The sequence below is a fragment of the Heptranchias perlo genome, chromosome 18 (genome assembly GCF_035084215.1).
Source record: "Heptranchias perlo isolate sHepPer1 chromosome 18, sHepPer1.hap1, whole genome shotgun sequence".
Taxonomy (NCBI): Eukaryota; Metazoa; Chordata; class Chondrichthyes; order Hexanchiformes; family Hexanchidae; genus Heptranchias; species Heptranchias perlo.
In genome coordinates, this window is record NC_090342.1 from 8,186,816 (window position 1) to 8,212,127 (window position 25,312).

At 42.5% G+C, this 25,312-nt stretch overlaps 1 protein-coding gene across 1 annotated transcript in view; it reads left to right on the plus strand.

Annotated features, from left to right (window-relative positions):
• Positions 1-1,510: 1,510 nt before the first annotated feature.
• Positions 1,511-25,312, plus strand: part of LOC137334559 (epiphycan-like) — a 32,411-nt gene continuing 8,609 nt past the window's right edge. The window contains exons 1-3 of the mRNA XM_067999321.1: positions 1,511-1,717; positions 19,578-19,722; positions 23,706-23,864. Of these exons, the coding sequence (XP_067855422.1) occupies positions 1,511-1,717; positions 19,578-19,722; positions 23,706-23,864 (511 nt within the window). The remainder of the gene's footprint in view (positions 1,718-19,577; positions 19,723-23,705; positions 23,865-25,312) is intronic.

The following is a 25,312-nucleotide window of genomic DNA, read 5'->3' on the forward strand; positions in this document are numbered from 1 at the left end:
GACACTTGCAGAGGTAGTATTAGGTTACGTGAAAGTAAACACTTTGTCCCAAAGATCACTCAGCAGGAGCAGCACACACACGCTTAGGTAAAGAGCCAGCTCCACTTCATTCAAGGGCAGCCCCTGAATCTCATTAAATCTACCTCCCTCTTACAGCCCTAAATTCCATCATCACTGGTCTACATCTTACTACTTTGGACCATTTCAGAGGGTAGCAGCTGAGGGTGAGTATTTGGGCTTTGGATTAATTTGCAGTATCTAAATGTCTTCATTTTTTTTTTGGTTTTCATCAATGTAAAATTACAGACCAACCATTTATATATTAAGTGCTGAAGTGTCAGCTGCCAATTTTATGAAACTATTCTTGGTGTAGAATTCTTCACCCTACTGCAAGAATGACTATGTGGTAATGAATCAGTTACGACCATGCTTTTGTATGGTAGATGCAATACTGATACCGAGCACATTTGTTCATATAGAAGAAAAATCAACTGTTTTAATTTCCATTAGGTCGCGCTTGCTGTGGATGAAAATCTTTTGCTAAATTCTATGCAGGGACAAAGAGGACAACAAAGAGAAAACTGTTCTACCTTTTGAGCTAAGAGAGAGAATGCCAGGAGCTTCACTCAGCCAAGTAAAATAGGACCTAGATAGATACTGAGAGGCATACAAAATAAAAATGCAAGCCTGCAGTTGAAGTTATTACAACTTTTAATTTGCAAATTCCGTTATGTGAGTAAAACAAATGCTTCTGTGATAAAGGTAAAAGTTTTGAAATCACTGGTTGTCTGCTTCATATTTTTTATTTCAAAAAAACTATTTCTGGGACTGAAGCTAGGCTAATGTGTTCATTAAAATAAAAGTTGACTTGGTGGCAGTCTTGGAGGTGATAGTTTGATTCAAATTACAGTCCACGAGCCACATTAGGTATATTGGTTAATAAGAGTCACAAAGCTTCACTGTAACTCGTCTGTCTCAACAATTTACCCTTTGGCATGAAGAGTTTATGTGAAGAGGCCTGAAAAGGAAACCAGTGTGAAATCCATGGGCTGAACAGCAGTCCTCTGCTCCCAGAGGAATTTCATATACTGGTGATTAGAGCAACTCCATACACAGACCTGCTTTCATATAGGAAATTCTGTCTGTAAATAGAAATGCAGCAACAAAAAAAATACCTGGTCTACACTGGCTGAATATAATTTGATATAAATATATACAAGAATACACTATTTAAAATGGAAATAGCTTGCTTGAAGAAACTAACATTTGAATTATATTTGCTTTGTATTAGACAGGTTCTATATTAGGTATAATTATAGTCTTTTTTTATAATTGCAAAGAGCAACTACTTTATTACAAGATCATAATCTGGATACACAAAGTAACTGAGAAAAGAGGTTTTTCTGTGCAAGTTACGAGCGGTTCCATTACTCCTGTAATTTAATGCAAAAAGAGCACGGCCATTCATAGAAGTATTAACGGGACTATTTATTTCTTCAAGAATTCAAGAATGAAGACCTTTGCTTATATGGTATTGTTGGGACTTCTAATCCTGGAGGCAGTTTTTGCTGCCCCTACAAAGAATGAGGAGACATCAAAGAAATTTAGACAAATACAATTATTACCTGATGATCATTTTGAAGAATCTGACTACATGAATCAGGATGCAAGTGACTCCTATGACTACGAGGGAGAGCTGAATATTGACGAGCCATTGGTAATGGTTTTACTTTTTCCAGGACAAATAATCAGTTTAGATATTCTTTTTTAAACTTTGAAAAGATTAAAGTTCCTATAGTCTTAACCTCTCAAAAGGGAAATTGGATAAGTACTTGAAGGGGAAAAATTTCCAGGGTTATGGGGAAAGGGCAGGGGAATGGGACTAATTGGATAGCTCTTTCAAAGAGCCGGCACAGGCACGATGGGCTGAATGGCCTCCTTTTCTGCTGTACCATTCTATGATTCTAACGTATTACTCAATAAGAGGGTTTTATCACTATGGCTTATAAACCTACTTCTTCTTGAGATTGCTACTGGCAATAGAGTGTAGGTAACATTTTATAAATTGCCTTGTGTTGGTGGTGTTTATAATCTTAACCTTGGTGCCAAGGGAGAGAGGGTTAAAGCAGATGGACCAGTGTTAAGGGCTAGTTTCAACTGAATATATCATGTCTTTCTAACTCCCATGAATTTATCGTGTGTGATGTATGAAATCTTTTTACTTTCACTCACGATAAACTAACAGCTGTGATGTCACAAAAAAGTAAATACTACATGACGTGACTCTGTTACGGACTTGCAAACACTTTATTCCATTTAACTGGCAAGGAAGGACCAACAGTATTTTTTGAACAATTATATATAATACTACACTATAAAAATTATCTTAGACTATTACTGTCTATTTTAGCAGTTACATTATTTTAGAAACCTTTTCCACCAAACTGAACAGACAGCTGACAGCTCAATTAATGACTCCTGTGCTTATTGGCAAACTTGCGTTAGCTGGTAATCTACTACCCTGGTTTCAACAGTTTCGTTCCGGAATGCGACCTTTCCGATGGGGCTCAACTCTAATGAACCAGAGGCGACAGAGTTCAATTCACAGCCCACACAGAGCCCAGGCATTACAAACAGCCAGCTGTCCCTGCCTTCACATGCTGTCCATTAACCTTGCCCAGTTTCAAACACGCGCTAGAGAATAGCAACAGTATACCACCCCTATGCTTCTGAAAAAAAGACATTAGAATAAGCCTTTCACTTCTGGCAGGTGACTGCATGGGATGTATGATAAACTTTATAGATTACAGTTTATAAACTTCTTCTAGGGGATGGAAGGAGAGAGTGCTCAGTGCTTCCAAGTAAATAAGTGTGACAGCAAAGGAAGCAGGTTATTGATTGATTTTGAAACTAATTATAAAATACTCTAATTTGTACAATAAACATGGCCATGATTGCACTTCCATTGGCAAGCACTTCTTTTGTCATTCATCAACATTATGTGGCAAAGCTGACTTGCAAAACACTTTTAAAAAAGATGTTTAGAGCCAAAACAGTGATGCTGAGTGCACTTGGAACAGAATGAATCATAAAGCGAATTTAAATGATTAAAAATCTCAATCTTCACACAATACGTAAAACTCCAAGACATTAAAATGTTGTATGCCACTATTAAGATTTTTAAAAATTACAAAACACACTTTCAAACTGACATATATTTGAAGATCCTGAGCCACTAAAGAACGGGATTAAATAGTTCGAGAAATGGAAGAAATATTCTCTGGATAGTGAGCAAAACTACTAACCTCAAATGCAAAATGTTATTGCTAGGAACAACATAACTCAGCTACTCAAACACACGCATATACCTCTGAAAATCAACAAACCACTGCACCAGGAGCCTCACTGCCAAAGAAGGTAGCAGACAGCCACAAACCTTCAAACAAATTACGGATAGATGATGAGATGGACATCCATTTTCAGCTGTATTTAAAATTATGCCCTCCACCATTTCAGTGTAGCTCTGTGACACTTTCCATACCAAAATATGGCATGATAGTCAGCCATGATGTGTTAATCAGCAAATTATGGTATCCAACTTTCTTCCTACATAACTACATGACCACAATTACACTGATACCCAATACTCCTTTCTAACTTCATTGTAAAGAGACAAAATCCTAAACCAGGCAACACTGGGATAAGACACAACCTATGAGACTGAATAAAGCCAGCAATGTAGAGGGAAATGATAAACTTTGGAATACAAACCAACAAAATGATAAAAACCATTGGGTTTCAAGCAGCTTATTCAAAAAATGACAGTGAAGTTCCCCCTTAGCTAATTGTGTATGTTACTGAACACAATAAACTTAGAATGAAAATATTTAAACAATTTCCACTTACCTGACCGAACATGTAACTAATAAAAATGCCACCAAATGTCTCAAACATAGAAACCACTGATTTTAATGAAAACATTATTATTTCTGATTCTGTAATTACTGGTGGTACATTCAACATAAACAGCTACCAAACAAAGCAATCCAATAGCAACAATACATTTTAGATTCCTCTCTGTGCTACCTTTAGCACACTGGTTAACGTGTTTGTGTTATTTTCCTGTCTGCATTACTGTAACAACAGTTGTTCAATTTATTTATTTTAAACAGATTAACAGCTATGTTAAAATAGCACAGGCAGGAATTTAGCACCAATGCTTTAACCAGTACTAATCAGTGTTGCAAAGAAGAAATGAAACTAGTTGAAAATTAATACAAAAGCCCACAACAATTTCTTATTCATTTTGGAAAAACAAAAAAAGTTTCCCAAATAGAAAAAAAAAGTTTTAAAAATGTTTTATTCCTTACTTGATAGCTCACCCTTCAACGAACACATTTTGAAAATCCAAAAAGGCTTCCTCACAAATATCCACACCCAAAATGGCACCACTTCCCCCTCATGCTCTGCAACTTCACCCTCCAAGCTCCAGTCTCAAACTGACACTGGAATAATGAGCAGGACCAAATCACCTGAGTTCATCAAGTGTATCACTCCACACTTAAATGTTAGGTGCTCCCAAAAATGGGAGTAAATTAATGGAAAATTATCCAAAAAGGTTAAAAAATAAATCAATATTGATTGTGTACACCAATTCTGCAAATAGTTGGGAACCAGTGTTTTTTTTTAAACGAAAAACAGATCTTCTTGGTGCTGCCAATGTAAACCCATAAGGTCCTGCAATGCTGGTGAGTTGTGTGACTGACAGCACTCAGAGTTTTTTTTCTCATAAGCCACTGGCCTCCAACAAGTATTCTCTGTAGAACTGAAGATTTATACTATCACTTTTATTGATTTATTCCTTACCCGTTATACTGAATGGAATTGCTGGAATTAAATTAATAACTCATATGCTTATTAGCAAAAATGTCAGCCTTGTTTCAATGATAACCCTCTCACCTCTGAGTAGGAAGGACATATGTTCAAGCCCCACTCCAGAGATTTAAGCACAGAATGTAGGCTGACACTTGAGTGCAGTACTGAGGGAGCCTTTTGGATGAGAGGTTAAATTAAGGTAACATCTGCCCTCTCAGGTGGATGTACAAGGTTCCATGGCAATATTGCAGTGTCCTGGTCGATATTTATCCCTCAACGATCATCAATAAAACAGATTTTCAGGTCATTAATCCCACTGCTGTTTGTATGGGACCTTGCTGTGTGCAAATTGGCATTTCCCTACATTACAACAGTGACACTTCAAAAATACTTAATTGGCTGTGTAGCACTTTGGGACCTCCTGAGGTTATTAAAGGTGCTATATAAATTCAAATTCGTTCTTTCTTTATTGACCTGCACTTCAATGGCATCCAGCCAAATACTGCTAAAGAACATTTTTATCCCAAAGTACCCTACTGTAACTATGTATCACAAAACAGACAGGCTGTGAAATCTCCTTTGTGCTCCAACACCATTGCTGCTCCATAGATTGGCCAATGGAGACAGGTTTCATTTACCTGTTGGATGAAAACTTACATCTGCAATAATGAGGTGTTACTTCTTACTACAGCCTGGCCTTGATGTAATAGCAGCACAAACTATGTGCTTAAACGACTGGACTACAGGGATGAGCTGCACTTTTAAAAGCTGGAGTCAAAATCTTGGATCTGATGCTTAGTTGGAATTTGATTCTCTAAAGTGGCCTCGTACTGTGCAAATATCCAAGCCAAGACCAACTTGGTTTTGTTATTAAAGTTACTGGTACTTAGCAAGAACAATGTTTTGCTTTCCCTAGCTGTAGCACTTACTGATCAAAAATAGTATCCTGAACTCTGACCAGGGGAAATTAACCCCAAGTAACAAAACCATTGAGAAATAAAAACTCCATGGAAAAAGTGATCCATCCATGGCTAATTAAAGAAGCTAAGGATAGTATTAGATTAAAAGAAGAGGCTTAAAATATTGCCAAGAAGAGTAGTAAGCCTGGGGATCGTGAGATCTTCAGAAACCAGCAAAGGATGACCAAAAAATTGATAAAGAGGGAGAAAATAGAATGAGAGTAAACTAGCAAGAAATATAAGAACAGATTGTAAGAGCATCTACAAGTATGTAAAAAGGAAGAGAGTAGCGAAAGTAAACATGGATCCCTTAGAGGCTGAGACAGGAGAAATTATAATGGGGAATAAGGAAATGGCAGAGACAGTAAACAAATATTTTGCATCTCCAATTAGCCTGACATCAGTAGCCATGAAAATGCTGGATTCCATTATTAAGGAAGTGGTAACAGGGCACTTAGGAAATCATAATATGATTAGGCAGAGTCAACATGGTTTTATGAAAGGGAGATCATGTTTGCCAAACCTATTAGGGTTTTTTGAGGATGTAACCAGCAGGGTAGATAAAGGGGAACCGGTGGATGTAGTATATTTGGATTTTCAAAAGGCATTCGATAAGGTGCCACACAAAAGATTGTTACACAAGATAAGGGCTCATGGGGTTGGGGTTAATATATTAGCATGGATAGAGGATTGGTTAAAGGGCAGAAAACAGACAGCAGGAATAAATGGGTCATTTTCAGGTTGGCAGGCTGTTACTAGTGGGGTGCCGCAAGGATCAGTGCTTGGGCCTCAGCTATTTATAATCTATACGAATGACTTAGATGAAGGGATCGAGTGTAATGTACCCAACTTTGCTGACGATACAAAGCTAGGTGGGAAAGTAAGCTGTGAGGAGGACACAAAGGGAGGGATTTTAAACCCCAAGAACAGGTGGGTTGGGGGCGGGTGGGAGTTGAAAATAGTTGGTTTTTTTGGGTCGCAACCACAAACTTTTCAGATTTTGCATTCCCAGTGGGAAGCCAGTACTTTTACGCGCCGACATTAAACCCAGAAATAAAGCCGGGTTGCAATCACGACCCAAAAAAAAACTATTTTCAACTCCCAACCCACCCGTTTTTGGAGTTTAAAATCACCCCCAAAGAGTCTGCAAAGGGATATAGACAGGTTAAGTGAGTGGGCAAGAAGGTGGCAGATGGAGTATAATGTGGGGAAATGTGAGGTTATTCACTTTGGTAGGAATAATAAAAAAAAGAATATTTTTTAAATGGTGAGAAACTATTAAATGTTGGTGTTCAGAGGGATTTGGGTGTCCTTGTACATGAAACACAGAAAGTTAACATGCAGGTACAACAAGCAATTAGGAAGGCAAATGGAATGTTGGCCTTTATTGCAAGGGGATTGGAGTGCAAGAGCAAGGAAGTCTTATTGCAATTGTACAGGGCTTTGGTGAGACCACACCTAGAGTACTGTGTACAGTTTTGATCTCCTTACCTAAGGAAGGATATACTTGCCATAGAGGCGGTGCAATGAAGGTTCACTAGATTGATTCCTAGGATGAGAAGGTTGTCCTATGGGTTGTCAAATGAGAGGGTTGACCTATTGAGTAGAGTGGGCCTATACTCTCTGGAGATTAGAAGAATGAGAGGTGATCGCATTGAAACATATAAGATTCTGAGAGGCTCTTTCCCCTGGCTGGAGAGTCTAGAACCAGGGGACATAGTCTCAGGATAAGGGGTCGGCCATTTAGGACGGAGATGAGGAGAAATTTCTTCAATCAGAGGGTTATGAATCCTTGGAATTCTCTAACCCAGAATGCTGTGGATGCTCAGTCATTGAGTATATTCAAGGCTGAGATCGATAGATTTTTGGACTCCAAGGGAATCAAGGGATATGGGGATCAGGTGGAAAAGTGGAGTTGAGGTCGAAGATCAGCCATGATCTTATTGAATGGCGGAGTGGGTTCTAGGGACCATATGGCCTACTCCTGCTCTTATTTCTTATGTTCGTAAAATACTTATTCAGCACTGATAGTGACTTAGGAAGCTTATGGGTGGAGAATCACTGCACAAGGACTATGGCAAATGGGGAGGCCACCTCTCGAGGGAGCGTAGAGGCAGAGAATCATTGCACCGGGACTATGGAAAATGAGGAAGTGTCCTCTCCCGGAGTAAGAATAAGGATATGGAGTCACCAAACAAAGACAATAAGCACTTAGAAATTTTCCATTAACAACTACAACATATAGTTGCTCTTACACTGTGTTTCGATGTTTATGTTGTTCTGAGGTACTTAGCAGATATTTACATGGAACCTGAACACTTTGCAATCTTAAAAATGATCAGAATTACACTTGTTATGAGAAGGCTGACTCAATCCCAACCTGCACAGCAGTGGTTTATCTTAGCCAGTGCGATTGTAGGGGTGCTAAATCTGATCTCAGTGACCTGAGTTATGGATTGCGTTCAGAGGCCTCTGCTGGAAGTGTGCGCGTGTGGATGCCAGTGAGGTCAGGAATGTCAGCAGCCTACTCCACCGTGAGCTTGTGTTGCTTCATATAGTTCAACCTTCTGACTCAGAGGTGAGAGGGCTACCAACTGAGCCACGGCTGACACCCGAAGATCAGGGGGCAGTGCGCATCCCAAATTCAATATGCTCCTCACGCCAAGCAAGGTTCCCTGCCGGCAGCTCAGACTCGTAAAATTACCCCCGATCCTGTATGCAAATATCAACGATACCCCACCATCATCACATCGGTAAAATTCACCCTGACATATACCACCTATAGAACACAATCACAAAAAAACTTACATCCCTTTGCCAGACAACTGAAGTTTGTGAAAGATCATTATTTTTGGAAATGTTCTTATCACAGAATTTTAAAGTTTTTTTTAAAAATAATTTATAACACGGTATTGAATATCCTGCGAAATGTGGTGCCCATCTGTGGCCTACTTTAACAGTCGTGTTCTGTGTGTCTCACCATTCTGTCAGATTACAGTTGGAGTAACATTCCAGCACAAGATCACGATCGCACAATATTTTCTTTTGAAAAGAGATGATGAACCCAGGCTTGTTTGGCATGCAGGCTTTCCCTGTGCCAAGCAAGAGCCGAGTGCAGGCCTTAAATTTATTTTACTAGGAACAAAAAGCTACAAAAAGACATTCCTCATCCCAGATTTGGTGCTGGATGAAGATAACTGCTTCCATTGCAAAAAATGCCTGTGGGGGAAAAAGCTACAGGCTGATTAACTTGTGAAATAGGATAACACGGGGGAGAATTTTATGAATGTGCACTCCTGGCTCAGGGCATCGCCCTCTGGGAGCACCTCGCAGGAAACTGCAGGTGCGCTTCCCATGATCTTCCATCCATCTTGGGAAATCTCGGGCACACTATCAATCCATTTAAATTTCCGTGTTGGGTCTGAGCATTGTAAAATTTACCTCAGAGTCTTTTAACGTATTAGATAGCAAAACGCAGCAGTGGGTTAACATACAAATATTCGAAAATGACAGAGGAACAGGCCAACAACTTACATTTATATAGCGCCTTTGACATAGTAAAACGTCCCAAGGTGCTTCACAGGAGCATTATCAAACAAAATTTGATATTGAGCCACATAAGGAGATATTAGGATAGGTGATCAAAAGCTTGGTCAAAAAGGCAGGTTTTAAGGAGCGTCTTAAAGGAGGAGAGAGAGGTAGAGAGGTTAGGGAGGGAATTCCAGAGCTTAGGGCCTAGGCAGCTGAAGGCACGGAATTGCTGGACTGGGAGCCAATGTGGGTCTGCAAGCACAGTGACCAGCTGGTTCATTAAAGTCTCTCCCATACTGTCATGGTGCAACTTATGCATAAGTCCCCCATACGCCCCTTCCCACCAGCCAGCCACGCAATCTCCTGGGAGGGTCAAAAGCCCCCGAGGAAAAGGTCCTAAGCCAATCTAGGGGGGGAAAGCTTTGGGAGATTCCTCTCTGACTCCCAAAAGCAATAAAACAAGTTCCAGGAGCCCACAGGGACTGGGAGATACATTCCCCAATATCCCACCTACCTTTTATATGCAGTGATGTCGGCCACAGTTAGGAAGTTGTCCAGTTCCCTTTTGAACATTTGCAGCAAACCCACACTAACTGCACGAGCCAGCAATGTGTTCCGTAGTTCGACATCTCTCTGAGAAAAGAAATAACTCCTGACTTCTAACCTAGTTCAATGCTTACATAACGTATACATACTCATGATCCTCCCTTCCCTAGCTAACTCAAATATTCGATCCATATGGACTGAATCTAATCCTTTAGACCAAATTCCCTCAAAGTCGGTGCTTTTGTACAGTAAGAAAGCCCAGCTCTTTATCGTGGTCACTAAGGGCCTTTAAACTAGGTATCAGTCCAGTGACATTCTCTATATCACCCACAACGTGAGGAGACTAAAACTGGACACAGTATTCTAGATGAGACCTAACCAACGTCCTTACAAAAGGACGGGATTGTATTTTTTGTTTTGTATTTGATCGTCCTGGTGATACACCCTAGCACTCTACCTGCTTTTACTATAACCTCGTGACATTGGTCATGAACCTTCAGAGATTCACGCACTATGACACCTAGGTCTTTCTCTCACTCAATAGCCTTAAGTTTGCAATACTGCATGGTATATACATTCTTGGTATTACCCCTATCCTCGTCCATAACACTACATTTATCTGTTTAAATGACATCTGCCAGACGCAGGCCCATTTTTAAAAATTTTTTTTTTATTCGTTCGCGGGATGTGGGCGTCGCTGGTGAGGCCAGCATTTATTGCCCATCCCTAATTGCCCTAGAGAAGGTGGTGGTGAGCCGCCTTCTTGAACCGCTGCAGTCCGTGTGGTGACGGTTCTCCCACAGTGCTGTTAGGAAGGGAGTTCCAGGATTTTGACCCAGCGACGATGAAGGAACGGCGATATATTTCCAAGTCGGGATGGTGTGTGACTTGGAGGGGAACGTGCAGGTGGTGTTGTTCCCATGCGCCTGCTGCTCTTGTCCTTCTAGGTGGTAGAGGTCGCGGGTTTGGGAGTTGCTGCAGTGCATCCTGTGGATGGTACACACTGCAGCCACAGTGCGCCGGTGGTGAAGGGAGTGAATGTTTAGGGTGGTGGATGGGGTGCCAATCAAGCGGGCTGCTTTATCTTGGATGGTGTCGAGCTGCTTGAGTGTTGTTGGAGCTGCACTCATCCAGGCAAGTGGAGAGTATTCCATCACACTCCTGACTTGTGCCTTGTAGATGGTGGAAAGGCTTTGGGGAGTCAGGAGGTGAGTCACTCGCCGCAGAACACCCAACCTCTGACCTGCTCTCGTAGCCACAGTATTTATATGGCTGGTCCAGTTCAGTTTCTGGTCAATGGTGACCCCCAGGATGTTGATGGTGGGGGATTCGGCGATGGTAATGCCGTTGAATGTCAAGGGGAGGTGGTTAGACTTTCTCTTGTTGGAGATGGTCATTGCCTGGCACTTATCTGGCGCGAATGTTACTTGCCACTTATGAGCCCAAGCCTGGATGTTGTCCAGGTCTTGCTGCATGCGGGCTCGGACTGCTTCATTATTTGAGGGGTTGTGAATGGAACTGAACACTGTGCAGTCATCAGCGAACATCCCCATTTCTGACCTTATGATGGAGGGAAGGTCATTGATGAAGCAGCTGAAGATGGTTGGGCCTAGGACACTGCCCTGAGGAACTCCTGCAGCAATGCCCTGGGGCTGAGATGATTGGCCTCCAACAACCACTACCATCTTCCTTTGTGCTAGGTATGACTCCAGCCACTGGAGAGTTTTCCCCCCGATTCCCATGGACTTCAATTTTACTAGGGCTCCTTGGTGCCACACTCGGTCAAATGCTGCCTTGATGTCAAGGGCAGTCACTCTCACCTCACCTCTGGAATTCAGCTCTTTTGTCCATGTTTGGACCAAGGCTGTAATGAGGTCTGGAGCCGAGTGGTCCTGGCGGAACCCAAACTGAGCATCGGTGAGCAGGTTATTGGTGAGTAAGTGCCGCTTGATAGCACTGTCGACGACACCTTCCATCACTTTGCTGATGATTGAGAGTAGACTGATGGGGCGGTAATTGGCCGGATTGGATTTGTCCTGCTTTTTGTGGACAGGACATACCTGGGAAATTTTCCACATTGTCGGGTAGATGCCAGTGTTGTAGCTGTACTGGAACAGCTTGGCTAGAGGCGCAGCTAGTTCTGGAGCACAAGTCTTCAGCACTACAGCTGGGATGTTGTCGGGGCCCATAGCCTTTGCTGTATCTAGTGCACTCAGCCGTTTCTTGATATCACGTGGAGTGAATCGAATTGGCCGAAGACTGGCTTCCGTGATGGTGGGGATATCGGGAGGAGGCTGAGATGGATCATCCACTCAGCACTTCTGGCTGAAGATGGTTGCAAACGCTTCAGCCTTGTCTTTTGCACTCACGTGCTGGACTCCGCCATCATTGAGAATGGGGATGTTTGCAGAGCCTCCTCCTCCCGTTAGTTGTTTAATTGTCCACCACCATTCACGACTGGATGTGGCAGGACTGCAGAGCTTTGATCTGATCCGTTGGTTGTGGAATCGCTTAGCTCTGTCTACAGCATGTTGCTTCCGCTGTTTAGCATGCATGTAGTCCTGAATTGTAGCTTCACCAGGTTGGTACCTCATTTTTAGGTACGCCTGGTGCTGCTCCTGGCATGCTCTTCTACACTCCTCATTGAACCAGGGTTGATCCCCTGGCTTGTTGGTAATGGTAGAGTGAGGAATATGCCGGGCCATGAGGTTACAGATTGTGGTGGAATACAATTCTGCTGCTGCTGATGGCCCACAGCGCCTCATGGATGCCCAATTTTGAGCTGCTAGATCCGTTCTAGATCTGCTTGTAATCTATTTTTCTCAACTAACAACGGCACAAATCTTTGAATCATCCGCAAATTTGGAGAGAGTTGCCCCATGTTTTCATCCGGATCACTGGATGATGAAGACTAACATTCCTAACACCTATCCTTCCGGAACTCCACTAGTAATTGGTCCCCGCGCAGAACCACTGCCACTAATAACAACCTTCTGCCCAGGAGAATGCAACCAATTCCTTATCCAACCCAAAATCTGCTCCCAATCCCACAGGACTCTAACTTACTAAGTAGCCTATTGCGTGGCACCTGGACAAAAGCTTTTTGAAAATCAAGGTACAGAATGTCAACTGGGCTTTCTACATCCATCAACCTAGGAACTTCTTCAAAAAATTCAACCAGATTGATGGGCCATGACCTTCATTTCCAGAAGCCGTGTTAAGAGTCTCTAACTACCCCTTTTCTGTCAAAGTGGTCATAAAGTGTATCTCTAATGATCCCTTCCAGCAACTTGCCAATAACCAGTCAAGCTAATGGGCCTGTAATTTCCTGGTTGTGGCTGGTTCCCCTTTTTGAATATTGGCACCACATGGGCCTCCCTCCAGTACCTGGGAACAGTCCTAGACCCTAGGGAGCTGTTAAATATATGAGCAATGGGCTCACAGAACACAGCTCCCATTTCTTTAAGCACACTCAGGTGAATCCCGTCAGGACCAGCAGCCTGATCTGTTTTCAGACCTCTTATTCTAGCCAGGCCTATATCTGTATTCACTTTGACACTTTCAACTTTGGCATCAACCATTTAAATGTATCACTGGAGATTCAGCATTGTCTTATGACGCAAAGGAGCCATTCAAAACCTCTGTCATACCAGCATGAACTGCAAGGGAAAAACTGAACCGGTTTTTAAAATGTGTCACTGCCTTGGATTGCACTCTGGAATGTATTATTCTACAGAACACAATAGAGTAGATTTTCCTGATCCTGCACCCAGGTAAATTAGATCACTTGGGTACAGTCAATAAGAGATAATTGAGTGGACAGGAGTGCGTGCCCATCTACAAAAAGTAGCTCCCCTATGTGTACGTGCTCCTTCCCAGGTTTCCCTGTATTCGTCGTGCTCAGGAGATCCGGCGTGCCCAGGTGCAGGGCCAGGAACATCTATCCCAGTATGTCGATGCAGTGACTTTTCACTGTGTTCTGTTTTAGTTTTTTGCTGCAGTGTTGCTATGGCAGGTAACAACAGACTGTGGGCTCCTGTAATCAAAACATGTTACTTGGCTAGCAATCATACAGTACTGTGTGCTTTGACAAGTAACATCAGAATTTATTTTATTGATTAACATAAGAATGTGTTGTGCCATATATAATGTATACAAACAGGAATTGGATACTTAATTTTTGGTTTTATCCACAAAAATGTATTTGAAAATGTATTCCTTCAGGCATTTAAGGATGTCCATATATAAGGCATGCGCTTAAAATGGAGTCCTTGGTCCCTACCAGATCCGCAGATCTTTATAGGTCTATGAGTGAACCCCAGACATATCCACAAAGTCATCAGATTGATGAATTTTTCTGTGTGACAGTAATAGCACAATTTTTTGTTTGGGTAGTTGATACTGTCTTTCGGAAGCTAGGACAGGGGTGTCCAGGAGTGTGTCAATATTTGCAAAGTTTGTAAACCACTGCCTTTTGTAAATCCAAATTGGCCCATTATTTCTGAAAATGCATTGGATTTGGACATTAGCAATGTGGAAACTTGCGTTGACACTATTATACTAGCAAGGGTCCAAATGGGTTTTATTTCACACTGACACTGAAAATGCATGTAAACCTAGAGTTAGGGCCCAACCTGACTCTTGAGTGAAGTGTAACGAGACTCTATAGTGGAAAGAATCTCAATTCGCTTCGCTCCAGAATCAAGTCAAGCTCTGACTCTGGATTTACAAATCAATGACAGTGTTGGTGTGAGGCAGTTTCACTTCACACTAACACTGCAGCCTAGGAGTACCTTCAAATTTTCAAATAAAAGTGGTAGAAGTAAAAAAAGAGAAACAGCCCTGAAACACTAACTGAAAGTTAATGTGGGTATCTTCGGAAATCTGAAAATCATTCTTAAAATTAGTTGTAGTCAAACCTAATGAGCTTCCAAGCCTCTCAATAATTCAATGTTCAATGATTCTACTGATAAAGCATTTTTATGATACTGAACACTTTATCGAAACCACTGTTGCTCATCGAAAAAATATTTCTAGGCAGTTGACAGCTCTGACTGGACTGCTGGTAAACTGAGTCCAAGGCTTGTCCTGGACTCTAGACTTAACCAGGGCCAGGCCTTCAACTTAGTTAAAATTTTAGCTAGAACTCAAAACTTTTTGAACATTTGCCGATACTTCTGCTTACTCAAACTTTCAGTTAGAACTTTTAAATGGTTAGTTCAACTTATTAAAATTTCAGTTGTTGGTGCGCTTCCCCTGCTTTCTGTGTTTGTTGTAGAATACAGTTCTCAGATCTGATTGAGTCATGAGGCTAGCAGAGACCAATGTCATGTGATTAACACAGCCCAATCAGAAAGCAATTTGGAAGGACGCAGTCCTACAAACACAAAGTTTATTTTATGGATGGCTATTTGAACCATTGTTTGTTACACTCAGAAAACAGCATAAAGAACGAAGGAGAATATTTTCCTCTGTGCTTTTAATTTGATAACAACAACAACTTGCATTTATATAGCGCCTTTAATGTAGTAAAACGTCCCAAGGCACTTCACAGGAGCGATTTTCAAACAAATTTTGACACCGAGCCACATAAGAAGATATTAGGGCAGGTGACCAAAAGGTTTGTCAAAGAGGTAGGATTTAAGAAGCGTCTTAAAGGAGGAGAGAGAGGCGGAGAGGTTTAGGGAAGGAATTCCAGAGCTTAGGGCCTAGGCAGCTGTTGGCACTGCCGCCAATGAGCGATTAAAATCGGGGATGCGCAAGGGGCCAAAATTGGAGGAGCACAGAGATCTCGGAGGGTTGTAGGGCTGGAGGAGGTGACAGAGATAGGGAGGGGCGAGGCCAGGGAGGGATTTGAAAACAAGGATGAGAATTTTAAAATCGAGGCGTTCCCGGACCGGGAACCAATGTAGGTCAGAGAGCACAGGGGTGATGGGTGATGCGAGTTAGGATATGGGCAGCAGAGTTTTGGATGAACTCAAGTTTATGAAGGGTGGAAGAAGGGAGGCCAGCCAGGAGAGCATTAGAATAGTCAAGTCCAGAGGTAACAAAGGCATGGATGAGGGTTTCAGCAGCAGATGAGCTGAGGTGGGGCGGAGGTAGGCGATGTTACGGAGGCGGTCTTGGTGATGGAGCGGCTATGTGGAAGCTCAACTCAGGGTCAAATAGGACGCCAAGATTGCGAACGGTTTGGTTCAGCCTCAGACAGTGGCCAGGGAGAGGGATGGAGTCAGTGGCGGGGGACCAAAGACAACGGCTTCGGTCTTCCCAATATTTAGATATTACTCCAACTAATTTAACAAAAAGAGTTAAAAGCCGACAAGAATAGTAGAAAGCTTTTTATCCATTTGGATTGCTACTCTAAATATTGTTTCCAACTTAAAAGCTGTTAATGAAAATTAGCAAAAACAATTGCTTGTTACATACCACTAAACCTTATTAAAAACCAATCATGCTGGGGAATGTGAACAAAAGTGAATTCTGAACTCCAGGTCAGACCTAGAGTTAGTGTTGTTAATGATCAACATGATCTTGAAATATGATCATAAGATTAACTATTTTCATACAGCTACATCTTCTTTAAAGTAATTAATTGATGAATCTAGTTTGTATTAATTGTGCAGAATCTACAATCGAGGTCTTTTAAAAAAAATTAAAACATTTTTTAAACATACTTTTCCAAGTATGTTATGTTTGTTTGGTGAGCAGATCTTTGAATGATTCATTAGATCAAAAATTGCAAAACAGAAAAGTTCTGCACTGATTCTGAGTGAGAGGCTTATAAAACTAGATTTGCTAAGATGTAGTAAAAATGAATTTGCAGAAAATAAATAGTAAAAATATATTTTTTAAAAATCCAAGCATCTGTTGCAGTTACAAGTGCCAATTTTCAAATTTTATAACCTGGAATGAGCAGGAACTCCAAAAATCTTATCCGTTTTCTAACATCCTTTGCGTGCACACTCAGTGGCTCGCTTCACATCCTGGAAAGTAGAGATAATCATGAGGTAATCAAGTTATGCACGGAGCAGGAAATCAAACAGACCGCAGCAGCCAAGGAATATTCAGTTCAGCTTTATGGCCCTGATATTAAGTGAGACTGTGACAAGTCCTGGTTTGAACTGTAGTCAGGTTCACATAAACCAACAATGAAAGAAGTCACAAGGGGCCTGTTTGGAAAGGCTATCTTTTGCATTTGGTTTTTCGAAGGATACAGTAGCCGTAATGAACCGGTATAATATAATTCAAACTGCAAAACATTTTACCGAGAATATTTAAGATATGCAACTTGCTTTTTGTTAAGATTTGGTAAATCAGGACTTTATCCACTTTCACTCAGTATTGCACATTCCACACCTGGATCACCAAACTTTGTCTGTTTTACAAGTTAGCCAGTATTTTTTTTAGCTACTTAAGAACTGTGAGAGGACCATTATTACAAGTGTGCCATGATTGGCCAGTTTTCTGTCCGTCCCACCAACCAAATCAGGTTTCATACAATCACCTGCGGGGAAGTTGGGCGCAGTTGCCATTTTGATTGGAGGTTATCAACTTCTACAAAATTAGGATGATTAACTCTTATTTTCATGCAAAATGAGAAAACGGAGCCCTAGAAAAATAAAAGCAGTTATCACCCTACAACTAGTCGAAAATCATAGAATCATACAGCACAGGAGGCCATTTAGCACAGTGTTTGTGCCAGCTCTTTGAAATTCCCACTAGTCGCACTCCCCTGCTCTTTCTGCATAGCCCTGCAAATGTTTCCTCTTCAAGTATATATCCAAAATAATAAAAACAAGAGGGCTTGGGGGTTAATTAATGAGGGCAGGTTGCATTCCCTTGAGTATAGAAGATTGAGGGGTGATCTGATTGAGGTGTTCAAAATGTTAAAAGGATTTGATGGGGTGGATACGGAGAAACTATTTCCTTGGGTGGGGGAAATCAAGAACAAGGGGGCATAATCTTAAAATTAGAGCTAAACCATTTAGGAGTACAATCGGGAAGCACTTTTTCACACAACAGGTAGTAGAAATCTGCAACTGTCTTCCCCAAAAGGCTATGGATGCTGGGGGACAATTAGAGCTTTCAAGAATGAGATCGCTAGATTTTGGTTAGGTAAGGGTATCAAGGGATATGGAGCAATGGCAGGTAAATGAAGTTGAGGTACAGATCAGCCCTGGTCTAACTGAATGGCAGAGCAGGTTCGAGGGGCTGAATGCCTACTCCTGTTCCTAAGATCCAATGTGAGCCGGCTAATGATGTATGTATTATGTTAAATTTCTCTATTATTGAAAGATTGGCATGTTAAGAAATATTTTAATATTTTTCTGAGCATTGTGTCATCTAACATCAAATTTTCTGCTGTGCATCATAACAATTAACAGGAACATTGGCGAATTAAATTCTAGTTTGACGAACATGCAAAATAAAATTTTAGGAGGGCTTCCCAATGGCTTAGTTGTAGAACGCAACTATTCTATTGACTGCTGTGACACTGAGCCATAAGATCAAGGGGATCCCGGGTCCAAAATCTGGCCTATGTTGTGTTAGCTGATCTCAAACACGGCAGCAACAATCGGTCACAGCTAGCGAGGGGAGTAAAAAAATTTGTCTGGGCACCCAGCCCTGATCCGTATCTAGGAAACGACCCATACTGAAAAATGCACGAGTGTGGACTTTGCGTGAGGATCGGCTCAAACCTGACAATGATGTCCCCTCCCGTTCCATGACCGATTGGTTGTCGGCATTCTATTGTCTGGGCTCACTCACGAAGAATGGCCTCTTGGGTGTGGACCCAAGAAAACCGCTGACCCCTTTGGACCTAGGCCCCAGCATAAGTCAGCAACTTCAGGAAATGAGTTTAGAAAAGTTGAAAGAGAAAAAAGAAACCGAGTAAAATAACCAAGAAAAGCAGAATTTACTGGGTAAATTTTACGAATTAATGCTCCCGGCATGGAGCGGATACTGGGAATTTGGGTGCAAAGATCAGTGGGGCCCCACAGCATTTTCCATCCATGAAATCCTGTGTAATCTTTGACTTTCACATCCATATTCCTGATAGTCTGCTCTGGATGAGTAATCCTCTAAGCCAGGAGCGCAAATTCGTAAAATTTCCCCTCAATATATCTCTCTGCAGGTTTAGTGCTGTGTTACAATCAGAGGAAACGCAGTGGCCTGTAAGTATCCTAAAAAATATTAGAAGTGGAATTACATATAGTTTGAATTCCTAGTATGTGTATAGGCAAAGGTATACTTAGAAATGGCATTATCAAAAGGCGTTTTGTTACATTCTGAAAATTCATATTCAAGTTCTTCAGAGCTGTTACAGCAACAATTTATTGAAATGACTTAATATCTAATTAAAGGGAATAAAAGAAGAAAATCATAGCATTTTTCTACAAGCATACAACCTAAGACATGGGTTGAATCATTAATGTTTAAATAGAATTTGGACACGTATTGATTAGTTCAACGAGCCTGATGCAGTTTTACAATAACTTGTCAAGGACCTTTAAGGTCGTCAGACTTCGGTGCCCTCATGTGGTAGAACGTGGTACAGAGACTGAATTGGGTTTGCCTCGATTGCGACTGCGCAGATATAAAACTAGGTCAACGTGAAATGATATTTTTTCTTTAAACTTATGTACGTTGCGTTTTTGATCATAGCTCGAGATTGGCAGGCTGACACCTTCTGGCAACAGTGTGCTTGTTACCTATGACAGTGACTATGAGGAGGAGTTGATTCCCCATGAACCTTTGGATCCTGGTGCACCCAGTGTGCCTGGTCTTCTTGGCCCCGATGCGAAGGAAGGTTTGTAGCGCCGACAGTGTGAGATTCTATTCAGAATTTGGATCTATTTGCGCTTAATGGAATTTTGGACGATTGCCACAACTTACATTCTCAGTTTTTACAAAACTGTAAATATAAAAATCATTTTTAAAAAACAAACTAGTATGGTTAATACTAAATTTGTTATTTCTGATGATGCTTTGGTGTGCTATGATTTCTGAGTGACAGTTTATTTTCAGCCCATTTGTTAGAGGTGACAAAGGCCCTTTTGTAAGCCTTTCATTGTAATTTTGGCTTCGAGCAAGAACATTTTCTCTGAATGCCTCACCAAAGCGTGTGACTTTCCGGTGTCTATAATATAACCGCAGCAGACAAAAACTATCCATAAAAGTTTAAATTACCTCAAAAATTCCAGACTCTGGGTACGTTCATGAAATATCTATCAAATAGGATCCAAACCTAACATTCCACATTGCACAAAAGAATTAATAATTGGAAATTTGCAGTCTGTTAGGCTATAAAATTGATATTTTAAACTGGAGATCAGCAGTGAAAACTGTCACAATTACAAAATATGCAGGTATTTCCATTGATATTCTCCACCATTTCCAGAATTCCATCGTTTAAAGAAGAAAACAATCATCCTTTTATTAATGTGTCATCATTGATAAAGTTTACTCGAAACAAATTAGATTTAGTATTATACTAAAAGATGTCTCGTAAATATTCTACTTTAAAGCATTTGGTACTTAAAACGCTGCAAAATCTATGAACTGCAGGGATATCTTTTTACCCTATCTAACACTCAGTATTTGTGATTTGTCAGTTATATTGTAAAGGATATTGTTTGAGGAAAGGTAAGGATATGCTTATATGTCCAAGAGAGACCTTTACAGCCTGAATTTGTAACCTGTTTAAGAATATACAGTCCACTGATGATCTGGTATTTGGCTGAGTTTCCTGTTGCATTCTAAGCTTTCGTTACTCTTTAGGTACCATGCATCAGTCATTCAGTCATGCATGAGATAGGTACAGATCAGTATGGTTAGAACTAACGGCTGGGGCTTCCCACCCTTCCTCTGCTGATTGTTCAGCAGAACTGGGACAGAAAATGGGTTGGGGACATGCTCCATCTGCGCTCCACTGATTTTTACATCCTCCCCATTTCTTGCAGGCAGGGTACAGTATGCCAGCCATATATGGGTGAACCTAATTTATGCGTATGCGCTTCACAAACCCACGATCTCCACCACCTAGAAGGACCAGGCCAGTGGGCGCTTGTCCTGCCTGAGAAATTTCTTCAGAGGGTTGTGAATCTTTGGAATTCTCTACCCCAGAGTGCTGTGGATGTTCAGTCGTTGAGTATATTCAAGGCTGAGATCGATAGATTTTTGGACTCCAAGGGAATCAAGGGGTATGAAGATCAGACGGGAAAGTGGAGTTGAGGTCGAAGATCAGCCATGATCTTATTAAATGGCGGAGCAGGCTCGAGGGGCCGTATGGCCTGTCCCTGCTTCTATTTCTTATGTTCTTAACACTATAACCTCCAAGTTCCCCTCCAAGTCTCTCACCATCCTGACTTGGACATATATCGACCGTTCTTCATCATCGCTGGGTCAAAATCTTGGAACTTCCTACTTAACAGCAGTGTGGGAGCACCTTCACTGCAGCGGTTCAAGAAGGCCCACCACCACCTTCTCAAGGGCGACAAATGCCGGCCTCGCTAGTGATGCCCACATCCCAAGAATGATTTTTTTTTAAATGGAAGAAATATGTCATCAGATAGTTCTGTCATTTGCTCCAAAGCAACTCCAGGGTCACCTGTTCGCTCCTGGCATCCAGCATGAAGGGGATGATTTAATTTGAAGCATTCTGAAAACCCATGCAATCAATCACAGAACGATCAATGGTACAGGCCAAGGCAGTGGACACATTTTTTTTAATATAAATGCCTCCGTTTTGCCAATCACTTGCCAATGCTGCCGGAGCCCTGCCACAGGCCAAGGAGTCTGCTGCAAATATAATGATTACTCTCAGGCCGAAAGGTCAACCGGGGTCAGGAGCGCACCTTTGTGCCTGGCAGAAGTGCTTGGAAGCTGGAGACGTGCCCCGATTCCACAAAACTGGAAAATCTTGGCCAATGCATTCGGAAAGCTATCCCAACTGTGTTGTTTTTACGTAGCAAAAACATTTACTGCCCCAAACCTCCACGTGGCCATCAGCCCACTGATCCATTGCAGCGCTGACCCCACCCTAAATTGCAGCTTCGGGGAAGTGGGGCCCGGACCTCCTGAGTACTCGGGAGGATGAGAAGATGGGCTTTTGAGGAACATCGCGCCTATGGGCAGGCTCCGAGTTCGGTCTCCGAGGAGATGCGGCAACTGGCAGGAGCGACGCAGAAGTCACGGCCCTCATTTACAGTGACATCATGGAAGCGGTTTCTCTGTTGTGGGCATCAGTGAAGCGTTTTGCAGCTTCACCGGGGTCTGCAGCAGTCCGCCACCTCAGAAGTGGCCTGGGACCAGTCAATGCCTCCTTCCAAGCACGTTACTTTCTTTCCATTTAAGTAATAGTTCTTCCCTGGATCTCTTGTCCCCCTGTAAAGCACTTCGCGTTTCATTACATTCAATTTCATTTGCCATCTGTCTGCCCATTTCCCAAGTATTTTCAAATCCTCCTGTAGCTTATCCTGTTCAGCTTTGGAGTCCACCACCTTCATTAGCATTGTATCATCTGCAAGTTTTGCCACTGTGCTTGTGACGCCTAGCTTCAGATCATTTATAAAGATATTTAAAAAAAGACCCAAAATAGAACCCACTGGTAACATTCTCCCAGGCAGAAAAATTCCATATTCCACTGCTCTCTGGGTTGTATTGGTCAACCAATTATGTAACCATTGTAAAATATTTCCACTGATGCTCGAGTTGTACTAATATGAAGATGCACTTCTTCTTGTAAATTGGTTGTGGTTTGAGGTTGCAACACAATGGATAGTGCTGTCACTCACTGAGCACTTAAGAAATTAAGGCCCCAAATTCCCACTGGCAGGAGACCAGTGGCACCACAGGAACACAGCGGATATTCGGTTGTACCGGGTCTCTGTTGATTCTGCGAGTTTCCTCTTTGCCTTGCAAGGGGTAGAACTTCCGACCATCCTTTATAACGTCAAGGCAAGGGGGTGAAGCCAGGGATGGAGACTCCCTGAGCCAAGGGTTCCCACTTCTTAGGCACACTTAAGACCTGGTGCAACAATGGCGGCTGGTACATCAATTAAGTGGAGGCATACCAGGCTCTACATGGGCGTATATAGGGTTCGGGTCAGGCAAGCAGCTTGGACCCACCCCCCAAAGTATTTTAAATTTTAAAAAATACTGCAGCTCGGCCATCGGCCCCTTGATTGGGAACATAGGACTCTTGATGGGGGTCAGAGAGGGGCCTGCGCAAGACCACCTCCACCAGGGGCAGATAAATAGATGGGTGCCGGAATTTCCGCCAGTCGTGGCCAGAAATGTGCTCCAAGTGACATTGGTGCTTGCATGACGCTTCATATAAACATACGAACATGATGGGCATGAAAAGACCAACTGGTCTATCAAGCCTGCCCCACACTCATGATGGCTGAAGCAAGATGGCAAGACATTTCCTACCCCTCCCCCTCCCCCCCCCCACCCCTGCAGCTGTGTAATCTCCTGGGAGAGGAAAAAAAAAAGCCAACAAAACCCAGGGCCAAAATTCCTCTCCGACCCCTCAGGTGATCGAAAGGTGCCCGGCCTGCTGAATTTGCAAACACCAGCGGGGTTAGTGCTGGCGGGCACCCTGTTTCGTGAACCTGAACTTCCAGGATTGTGACCAGAGGAATTTCAAGGCCTGAATGTCAATTCTTCAGCTGTTCTCAAAGGAGTGGAGTGGCAAAATAAACAGGGTGAAACATGCTTAAATGTTATCATCATCATAATAGTACAACTTTAAGAAGCCAATATTTATCTTCTCATTTTACCTCTCAGGGCTTCCAACCTGCCTTTTGTGTACCTGCCTGAGTGGGTCTGTCTACTGTGATGATACAGATATCGAAAACATACCTCCTCTTCCCAAGGATACCACTCACTTCTATGCACGTTTTAACAAACTCACCAACATAAAGAAAGGAGATTTTGCTGGGCTAAGTATGAAATTGTGGAAATTCAAGCTTATTATTATGGAAGATGAGACAATATTAATGTCTGATTACGTAACGTGTGTTTTTATTCTGTTTTATACTTTTTGGGTGCTTGTAGCTTGGTTACAACGTAATGAAAGTAATAATGTGATGGCAGATAACCGAAGTGCTTCAAAGCTTTGATGCTGGGGCCTATATTGTTGGCCAGGCCTGGGGCCTACGACATGCCTGATGTCCTTAGCAGAGTGGACGGGAAGCACCTATCACTAGGGGCATGATTTTAAGTTGGAGCCTGGAACCCAGTCCGTCTGTAGATATTCGCGTGGGGAACCCGAAAGCCAATTGAGTGTATCGCAATTTGCGATCGCAGCTCAATTGAAGGTGAGTATTTGAACTTCCAGGTTTCCCGTGTGATAGGCAGCCAGATTGACAGGCTGGCTGCCTGTCAGAAGGGAAAGGAGCCACAAATCATAGAGCGGAGAGGGAGGGAAAGAGGGATTGAGGGTTCGTGGGCCCTGGAACAAACAAGGTTTGGGGGGGGGGGGGGGGGGGGGGAAAAGAGAGAAAACATGGATGACATTGGGGGTGGGGCCCAGCCTGCATTGGGATTGAGAGGGGGGGTCCAGCCAGCACGGGATTGGGTGGGGGCCCAGCCAGCATCAGGATCAGGGAGGGTCCATCTAGCATTGGGAACCGGGGAGGAGGGGTCCAGCATCTGGTGGGGGGGGGGTGGAACGGCCAATCGCGGGGGTCCTGTTGGCCAGGTGAGCTTGTTGGGCCTGGATGAAGCAGTCCTGTTCCTCCAGGCCCGCAAGCAGTGTAATAAAGGCCCTCACTCATCTCATGGATCCGCCCTTCCTGCCTGCTTTTACCTTACGTGCATCGGAAGCGATGCGAAACCCGAAAAGGTAAGGTTAAATTCATTTTACTTATGAAATACACAAAAACGCATGTACCTCAATTATTTCAATGAGGTACATTGCCCCTTTAAGTATCGTGATTACGTATCGTCTGCTTTACTTACACGCCTGGGTCAAACCCAGAAGTGGGTGAGTTGGAGCCGGGATATGGTCCAGCTTCAAAAAGCTATTAATTTAACCTCCCACCCGCCCCCAACCCACCCGTTCTTGGGGGTTAAAATTACCCCCTAGGAGTCTGCTCATCTCCTGCATGCAAGGCTCATTAGGGCCAAGACTTTCATTCAAATCAGGCCAAAGCCACCATCATGTGCCTGAGCAGTGCCTGTTAACAATGACTTAGATGAAGCAATAGAGAGCCATGTATCTAAGTTTGCTGACGACACTAAGTTAGGTGGCACAGTAAGTCGTGTAGATGGGAGCAGAAAGTTGCAACGGGTCATTGATGGATTAAGTGAGTGGGCAAAACTGTGGCAGATGGAGTTCAGTGAGGGGAAGTCATCCACTTTGGACCTAAGCGGCCTTTGGCAAAATACTA